Source organism: Oncorhynchus tshawytscha, linkage group LG08 (assembly GCF_018296145.1).
Source record: "Oncorhynchus tshawytscha isolate Ot180627B linkage group LG08, Otsh_v2.0, whole genome shotgun sequence".
Classification (NCBI taxonomy): Eukaryota; Metazoa; Chordata; class Actinopteri; order Salmoniformes; family Salmonidae; genus Oncorhynchus; species Oncorhynchus tshawytscha.
The window spans coordinates 89,371,139-89,381,214 of NC_056436.1; the positions used below are offsets into that span (position 1 = coordinate 89,371,139).

The window sequence follows — 10,076 nt, forward strand, 5'->3', positions numbered from 1 at the left end:
GCTTGGCCTCCGACCATAAGGCACTACAGAGGGTAGTGTGCATTACGGTACATTACTGGGAACAAGCTTCCTGCCATCCAGGACCTCTATACCAGGCGGTGTCAGAGGCAGGCCCAAAAAATTGGCAAAGACTCCAGTCACCGAAGTCATAGACTGTTGTATCTGCTACCGCACGGCAAGCTGTACAAGTCTTGGTCCAAGAGGCTCCTTAACAGCTTCGACAACCAAGCTATAAGACTGCTGAACAATTAATCAAATGAACACAGAGACTATTTACATACCCCCCCCTTTGTTTTTACACTGCTGCTACTCGCTGTTTATCATCTATGCATAGTCACTGTACCCGTACCTACATTTACAAATGACCTTGACTAACCTGTACCACTGCACATTTACTAGGTACCCCCTGTATATAACCTCGTTATTGTTATGTACTTCTTATAGTTTTTAGAAAAAGTCTGTAATGTAATAAAATGTGGGAAAAGTCAAGGGTTCTGAATACTTTTCAACATGCACTATATAGTGGGGAGAACAAGTATTTGATACACTGCCGATTTTGCAGGTTTTCCTACTTACAAAGCATGTAGAGGTCTGTAATTATTTATCATAGGTACACTTCAACTGTGAGAGACTGAATCTAAAACAAAAATCCAGAAAATCACATTGTAAGATTTAAGTAATTAATTAGCATTTTATTAAATACAAAACACGGAACGGTTCAGTATTTCACTGAAAGAATAAACGTCTTGTTTTCGAAATGATAGTTTACGGATTCGACCATATTAATGACCAAAAGGCTCGTATTTCTGTGTGTTATTATGTTATAATTAAGTCTATGATTTGATATTTGATAGAGCAGTCTGACTGAGCGGCGGTAGGAGGCAGCAGGCTCGTAAGCCTTCATTCAAACAGCACTTTTGTGCGTTTTGCCAGCAGCTCTTCCCTGTGCTTCAAGCGTTGAGCTGTTTATGACTTCAAGCCTATCAACTCCCGAGATTTGTCTGGTATAACCAATGTGAAATGGCTAGCTAGTTAGCGGGGTGCGCGCTAATAGCATTTCAATCGGTGACGTCACTCACTCTGAGACCTTGAAGTAGTTGTTCCCCTTGCTCTGCAAGGGCCGCGGCTTTTGTAGAACGATGGATAATGATGCTTCGAGGGTGGCTGTTGTGTTCCTGGTTCGAGCTAAAGAGCCTATAAGAACATCCAATAGTCAAAAGTATATGAAATACAAATGGTATAGAGAGAAATAGTCCTATAAATACTACTATAATAACTACAACCTAAAACCTCTTACCTTGGAATATTGAAGTCTCATGTTAAAAGGAACCACAAGCTTTCAAATGTTCTCAAGTTCTGAGCAAGGAACTTAAACGTTAGCTTTCTTACATGGCACATATTGCACTTTTACTTTCTTCTCCAACACTTTGTTTTTGCATTATTTAAACCAAATCGTTGTCCCCGCTCTGCCGTGAAACACCTGATTCAGATCGTACTACTACAGTACTACAGCAGATTGTACTACTACAGGACTACAGCAGATCGTTCTACTACAGTACTACAGCAGATCGTTGTCCCCACTCTGCCATGAAACACCTGATTCAGATCGTACTACTACAGTACTACAGCAGATCGTACTACTACAGTACTACAGCAGATCGTTGTCCCCACTCTGCCGTGAAACACCTGATTCAGATCATCATAGTGCCGAAGACCAGTTGATTACTTTCACTTTTCCCAAAATAATGCTTTCCTGAGGCCCCTGGTAGAGACAGGAGGCTCCTCCTCTGACAGGATGATGTCCTCCTCTGACAGGATGATGTCCTCCTCTGACAGGATGGTGTCCTCCCCTGACAGGATGGTGTCCTCCCCTGACAGGATGATGTCCTCCCCTGACAGGATGATGTCCTCCTCTGACAGGATGATGTCTCTAGTGGATGTCCTCCTCTGACAGGATGATGTTCTCCTCTGACAGGATGATGTCTCTAGTGGATGTCCTCCTCTGACAGGATGATGTCCTCCCCAGACTGGATGATGTCCTCCCCTGATGTCCTCCCTGACTGGATGATGTCCTCCCCTGACTGGATGATGTCCTGCCCTGACTGGATGATGTCCTCCCCTGACAGGATGATGTCTAGTGGATGTCCTCCTCTGACAGGATGATGTTCTCCTCTGACAGGATGATGTTCTCCCCTGACAGGATGATGTTCTCCTCTGACAGGATGATGTTCTCCCCCAACAGGATGATGTCTCTAGTGGATGTCCTCCTCTGACAGGATGATGTTCTCCTCTGACAGGATGATGTTCTCCTCTGACAGGATGATGTTCTCCCTGACAGGATGATGTCCTCCCCTGACAGGATGATGTTCTCCTCTGACAGGATGATGTCCTCCCCTGACAGGATGATGTCCTCCTCTGACAGGATGATGTCTCTAGTGGATGTCCTCCTCTGACAGGATGATGTCTCTAGTGGATGTCCTCCTCTGACAGGATGATGTCTCTAGTGGATGTCCTCCCCTGACTGGATGATGTCCTCCCCTGACTGGATGATGTCCTCCCCTGACTGGATGATGTCCTCCCCTGACTGGATGATGTCCTCCCCTGACTGGATGATGTCCTCTTCTGACAGGATGATGTCCTCTTCTGACAGGATGATGTCCTCTTCTGACAGGATGATGTCCTCTTCTGACAGGATGATGTCCTCTTCTGACAGGATGATGTCCTCTTCTGACAGGATGATGTCCTCCCCTTACAGGATGATGTCTTATTGTTGTACCAACTCCACAGCTTTTGCACACAGCAGAGTTTCATCCATGGAGAGGTTCATCCAAGGAGAGTTTCATCCATGGAGAGTTTCATCCATGGAGAGTTTCATCCATGGAGAGTTTCATCCATGGAGAGAATCATCCATGGAGAGTTTCATCCATGGAGAGAATCATCCATGGAGTGTGGAAGGTGGCTGGGAGCAGAAATGTTATTTTTCTGAACTATTTTAATATGAATAATCTGACAATATGAAATCGACCTTGAATGCTGTTGTGCTGAGTACGGGTGGTGTACAGCGTACATTAAATGTTTGGTTTCCAAATGTGTCGATAGTTGAAGTGTAATAAAGTATTCTGGTTGTCCTGATCCACCTGGTTGGTTGTGTGCCACGCATCATCAACGTAGGGTTCTTCCTCTGTGTGTGTGTGTTCTGTCATCACAGAGTATTTCTGTGTGTTTGTTGATACCTTTCAGGTTTTCCTTCCTCCCACTCTCCTTTCGTTTATTTATTCTTCCTTTCTATTTCAGAAAGGCTTCTGTTTTCCCAGGACTATAGCAGGAACAAACAGAGGATAAATATACCTGGCTCGGAGGGCACATTTTCCAGACCGGTTGACATAATATCTAATCTAATGACACAATAATTGTGATGATCAAACATGTGACGTGTCTAAATCATGTTTAATGGTTATTTTGAAATGCCACAGCCCATTTGTATTGTATTTAAAAATATATATTCTATAAAAGAGCTTATTTTTCTACACTAATAACAAACGTGTCAATAATAAGATGTGTAATTTCTGTCCGTCTCCAGACTTGTAGATATGTATCTCTGTGGTTTAACAACGTGTCATGAGTAATGAGTTCGTTGAGTTAACAGAAGGTCCACAAAGCGTATCTGGTGTCCACAGCCTTTTTCGTCTCCTCTCTTTTTTTCATGACCGTCAGCTATAAATGGCTGAGAGGGGTGTTTGAGGACTGATGTAGCTCAGTGTCGTTAGGACAGAGACAGGAGAATGATCAGACCTACAGCAACAACATTCAGCTTAGTGCTACTGCTGTACTGCTCTCTGTCTCACAGTCTCACACAGTTCAACACTGTGACTGGAAGGATACCTGATGACCAACAGGTAGGCTGGAGAAAATCCTTTCAATATAAAAGTCAGAGAAGTAATGTTGATATAATGGAGCTGATTCAATTAACCATCTCACCTGATGAGTAACCTTGCCTGAGACCTGAACACTTGTGTTCGCTCTCTGAGTAAATGTGAAGGGTTTAACTCAGAGGAATAACATGTTCTTGTGGCAGGCGGGAGACCAGTGTTTAAACCCAGTTGGTCTCACCTCTGACACGTGAACACAGAGCTCAGTAACACTGTACTGTCATGGCGTCTTAGGCTGATATTACATCTGTGGAATTCAACTGTTGAGTGACAGGTTTTGGTCACTGGAAGGCTTTTGGTTTGCTGAAATAGCGTGTCAAACAGACATTGTTATTTTGACGATGGATAGTACATTTCTGCTTCATTTTATACATCAAAACAGTTTATCGGCGGTGTTGAAAGCTTTGTAGTTTCTCTCATCTTTCTCGTTTCAAGGAGACGACTTCCTGGAGGTTCAGGAACCTATCATCTGTTCCTGAGGGGCTGGACGTGAGGCTGAGGGAGCTGGATCTGTCCAACAACGTTATAAGACATATAAACAGCCAGAGTCTGGCTGTTCCATCCCTACTGAGACTGGACCTCAGCTACAACCAGCTAGAGATCATCTCTGAAGGGGCTTTCAGAGATGTGGCCCAGCTTCAAGAGCTGAACTTGGCCAGGAATGCATTGAGCCACAATGTGGACAGTACCAGCCGAGCTCTTGGGTCTCTCCACAGACTGAGGAGGTTGGATATCTCTCTGAACGGTCTGGATGATGACACGGCGGGACTTTACCTTCGTGACAAATCAATTCTAGAAAGCCTAGATCTCACGGGCAACGGTTTGACGCGACTCACGCCCAAGCTGTTTGCAGAGAGCCTGAGCGTGAGAAGCATTCGCATCGAGAACAATCTGATCACGGCAATAGAGGAGGGAACGTTTGAACCGTTGAAGAAACTCAAGATCTTAAATTTAGCCAGAAATAATCTAGTCTACATCTGTGATTTTAAACTCCATCAGGTGAAACTCTTGAATCTTAGCAGGAATTCCATAGAGTTCTTTGTCACCCGTGAAGACGGTCACCCATACGAGCTGGAGATCTTAGATCTGAGCTTCAACAACCTCCTCTATTTCCCCATGGTCCCCAAAACCAACCGGTTGAGATACCTCCACCTACAGAGCAACATGGTGGGGACCTTAGAGACAGACACCTTAATATCAGAGGCAGACTCTCTGTACAGAGAACTAACAAGTGGAGATGAGGTAAATGATGCTGTAGACAACACCAACATATACTCTAACTGGAAACTGATGCCGTTAGTTTACATGGACCTCAGTAGTAACCAATTCAGGTCTCTACCTGTGGAGACTCTGAGCCATCTGACGTCTTTGGTGACGCTGAACCTCAGCAAGAACTGTCTACAGGATATCAGCTATAACACAACGAAGGGAGGCAACGGCCATGTTGGTGGCTACCACCAACCTTCCTTGACCTTTCCGTCTCTACGCTACATCGACCTGCAGAACAACGGTCTTCGACAACTCTCCACCTTCTTCCTGGAAGCCCTACCAAACATAGAGACATTAAACCTGAAGGAGAACTCTGTGAGGCCTTGTGATCCAAAGGACCAACTGGGACCATTTGAGACAACGAGAGTTAGTCTTAATAGTATGTCCCCTTGTGTTTCCTTCTGGAATATCAAAACTCTGAGAAGTCTAGATCTCCAAGACAACGGGATCAAAACACTCCATCAGAACACATTTGAAGGAACCCCTTTGGTTTCTCTCAACCTGGCCAGTAATGTAGATATAATCTTTGATATTGGCGCTCTAGAAGGGTTGCAGAGTAGTCTCCAGTCTCTGAGTATCAGTGGGAACAGCATGACAACCTCTGCCTTGTCTCTGCCTTGTCTGAAAGCATTGAGACGACTCAACATGTCCAACAACAACGTAGACGTCCTCCCGGGCATCATCAGCTGTTCTCCTTTGACGGAGCTTGACTTGAGAAATAACAGGCTAATGTCTATGAATGAATCTGTGGTTGATCGTTTGTCTCTATATCTTGATGTGTTGTATGTCAGTGGCAACTCTTTCAACTGCTGTGACACCAAATGGCTAAAATCCCTAAACAAAGAGAAAGTGAATATTCCGGACCTTGACCATGCTGTGTGCCTCAGTGTCAATGGTACTCTGTTGACTGGCCTTCTGCGTAACCATTCACTGCACTGTTCATTGGAACTTAGCCCAAAGATAACAGAACCAAACCTTGGGCAAATAATAATAATAATTTTGTTTGTGTCGACAGTATTGATAACATTAGTTGTATTTGTGAAGAAGGTTTGTTGCAACACGGGGTCATTAATTGTGTAATGATTGTGCATGTAAAACCAAGAGCTGTGTTCAAATACCATACTAACATACTGTATACTACATAGTGTATACTTATTATTAGTTCATGTTAGTATACTGAATACTACATATTATTAGTTCATATTATTAGTTCATGTTAGTATACTGAATACTACATACTTAGTGTATATACTACATATTATTAGTTCATGTTAGTATACTGAATACTACATACTTAGTGTATATACTACATATTATTAGTTCATGTTAGTATACTGAATACTACATACTTAATGTATATATTACATACTATTTGTTAATTTTAGTATACTGTAAACTACATACTTAATGTATATATTATATACTATTAGTTCATTTTAGCATACTCTTGCTCCTGTGACATATTACTAGTTCGACCTACTGAAGAGGGAGGGGACTACCGGAGAGGGAGGGGACTACCGGAGAGGGAGGGGACTACCGGGAGAGGGAGGGGACTACAGGGAGAGGGAGGGACTACCGGGAGAGGGAGAGGGACTACCGGGAGAGGGAGGGGACTACCGGGAGAGGGACTACCTGGAGAGGGAGGGGACTACCTGAGAGGGAGGGGACTACGGGAGAGGGAGGGGACTACCTGAGAGGGAGGGGACTACCTGAGAGGGAGGGGACTACGGGAGAGGGAGGGGACTACCTGAGAGGGAGGGGACTACCTGAGAGGGAGGGGACTACGGGAGAGTGTGCTCTTGGTGTAAATTCAGAGGGGACACTGGACGAGGAGGCTTGCTGGCTAACGTTGGCTAGCTACTTCCAGAAACAAATGACAGCACCTCACTCTGACCATTTTACTCATCCTAAAAAAGGTTGGATCCTTATTAAACAGGTGGTTCTGTTTTACATGCACCTCCTCCATTATTCACACACCACAGGACTGGGATTACCTGGTTTGGTTATCTTGTTGTAACAGTATAACTTTACACCGTCCCCTCGCCCATACTCGGGCGCGAACCAGGGACCCTCTGCACACATCAACAACAGTCACCCACGAAGCATCGTTACCCATCGCTCCACAAAAGCGGCGGCCCTTGCAGAGCAAGGGGAACTACTACTTCAAGGTCTCAGAGCGAGTGACGTCACCGATTGAAACGCTATTTAGCGCGCACCACCGCTAACTAAGCTAGCCATTTCACATCCGTTACATTGTTCTATCTAGGTGTAGTCACTCACCTCTCTTTCTGTCATTGTAAAGTGTGTCTGACTCGGGTTGTGTTCTGTAGAGAACAACATTGTCGAAAGTTCAGATATAAATTATTATAATCATATCATCTCTATTATTAGGCCTACCAACTCTTTTCTCTGTATATATCAATGATGTCGCTCTTGCTACTGGTGATTCTCTGATCCACCTCTACGCAGACGACACCATTCTGTATACTTCTGGCCCTTCTTTGGACACTGTGTTAACTAACCTCCAGACGAGCTTCAGTGCCATACAACTCTCCTTCCGTGGCCTCCAACTGCTCTTAAACGCAAGTAAAACTAAATGCATGCTCTTCAACCGATCGCTGCCCGCACCTGCCCACCCGTCCAGCATCACTACTCTGGACGGTTCTGATCTAGGTATTTGAAGTTGTCCACATATTCTATGTGTCTGGTTAGACTGTAAACTCTCCTTCCAGACTCACATTAAGCATCTCCAATCCAAAATGAAACCTAGAATCGCCTTCTTATTTCACAAAAAAGCATCCTTCACTCGTGCTGCCAAACATACCCTCGTAAAACTGACCATCCTACTGATCCTTGACTTCGGCAATGTCATTTACAAAATAGCCTCCAGCACTCTACTCAGTAAATTGGATGCAGTCTATCACAGTGCCATCCGTTTTATCACCAAAGCCCCATATACTACCCACCATTGCGACCTGTACGCTCTCGTTGACTGGCCCTCGTTTCATATTCGTCGCCAAACCCACTGGCTAGCTTTAAGCACCAGCTGTCAGAGCAGCTCACAGATCACTGCACCTGTACACAGCCCATCTGTAATTAGCCCATCCAACTACCTCATCCCCATACTGTCATCACGCACTGGTTTTGGAAACACTGTTGGGAAAAAGTGCATCTTTTCTTTATGCGGATTTTATAATATTCCCATGAAAATGTGTCGGCATGGAAACCAAGCTACAGAGATCAGTGGGAAGCCACACAGGACTCAGCGGCAGCTGCATTATGGTGACTGATCAGACTCTCACACAGTGGTGATTTTAGCTTATAAATCTTGGTGGGGCACAATCCCCTCCAAAAATTTGGGATGCGTGCCAACAAAGCCACTGCACAACACTAAACAATACATTAATTACACTATAACTTTAACAAACGGTGCCCACAAACTGTTAGGATCTACATAAAGCTGTCCCAACAGCAGAGCTTTCTTTTCAGCACCATGGAGTGAATCCTCACCACCTCTACACCTGGCTATCAGTGGAGCCTTGTTTTCAGCACCATGGAGTGAATCCTTACCACTGCTACCCCATGAGCCTCAGCGGAGCCTTGTCTGGCAGCAAAACAGTTCCTTCAGCCTCATTTACTGCCTTTAAAAAAACAGCTGATATGGCTGACTTGCTTAATAAACAAATGTGGTTTCTACTGACAATTGAGATGTATGAACTATGCCATAAGGAGATGACGAGCAGATGAGGCAATCCATAATTTCAATTAAGACATTAATGAGCACGCTAGGATGGACGTAGTCAATATAACTATTTGTTCAGCACTTCTGAAATGTACAGCGACAGAATTAAGAACATGGGACATTATTACAGTCTTCTCCCTGTACACCAAGTCAGAACTGTAGGATAAATAAAGGGTGCATATAAGCAGACAATAAATACTCTTACAATATTTCATGATTACATTTACATTTATCTAAAACTGGCTAAAGGCAGATTGCCATGTCTCATTTTCGAATTAATTGAAAATGATACTTTTTTCAAAGTATCTCTCTTTTTCAAACAAGTGCTGGCTACAATTTCAGTTCCATCCCCCTGAAAAGATAGAACAAATATGTTTGAAAAGGGTATTTGTTCTTAAATGATATTGTACATTGGAATGGTAGAGTTATGTCCTTCATGGAGTTATCAGAATTGTATGGGAAGGTCTGCTCAATCCAAGAGCACAACCAATTGATTACGGCATTGCCCCAAAAATGGAAGAGGCAGCTGCCAGCGGGCCCTCATACCACCCTCATGGAGTCTGTTTCTGACCGTTTGAGCAGACACATGCACATTTGTGGCCTGCTGGAGGTCATTTTGCAGGGCTCTGGCAGTGCTCCTCCTGCTCCTCCTTGCACAAAGGAGGAGGTAGCGGTCCTGCTGCTGGGTTGTTGCCCTCCTACGGCCTCCTCCACGTCTCCTGATGTACTGGCCTGTCTCCTGGTAGCGCCTCCATGCTCTGGACACTACGCTGACAGACACAGCAAACCTTCTTGCCACAGCTCACATTGATGTGCCATCCTGGATGAGCTGCACTACCTGAGCCACTTGTGTGGGTTGTAGACTCCGTCTCATGCTACCATTAGAGTGAAAGCACAGCCAGCACTCAAAAGTGACCTAAACATCAGCCAGGAAGCATAGGAACAGAGAAGTGGTCTGTGGTCACCACCTGCAGAACCACTCCTTTATTGGGGGTGTCTTGCTAATTGCCTATAATTTCCACCTGTTGTCTCTTCCATTTGCACAACAGTATGTGAAATGTATTGTCAATCAGTGTTGCTTCCTAAGTGCACAGGTTGATTTCACAGAAGTGTGATTGACTTGGAGTTACATTGTG

The 10,076-nt window shown here is 44.4% G+C and overlaps 1 protein-coding gene across 1 annotated transcript; it reads left to right on the top strand.

The window, feature by feature from the left end:
* The first annotated feature begins 3,759 nt into the window (after window positions 1-3,759).
* LOC112232724 (transforming growth factor beta activator LRRC32-like) lies at window positions 3,760-6,333 on the top strand. Its single transcript, XM_024399922.2, has 2 exons — window positions 3,760-3,896; window positions 4,365-6,333. Exons 1-2 carry the CDS (start codon window positions 3,783-3,785, stop codon window positions 6,276-6,278), a joined length of 2,028 nt encoding a protein of 675 aa, XP_024255690.2. The 5' UTR covers window positions 3,760-3,782; the 3' UTR covers window positions 6,279-6,333.
* Window positions 6,334-10,076: the final 3,743 nt, after the last annotated feature.

Bases quoted from the DNA above. Each gene is read 5' to 3' on its own strand.
- LOC112232724 (XM_024399922.2), top strand. From the start codon at position 3,783: ATGATCAGACCTACAGCAACAACATTCAGCTTAGTGCTACTGCTGTAC. The intron at 3,897-4,364 runs GTAGGCTGGAGA...TCTCGTTTCAAG, and splicing joins GGATACCTGATGACCAACAG to GAGACGACTTCCTGGAGGTT.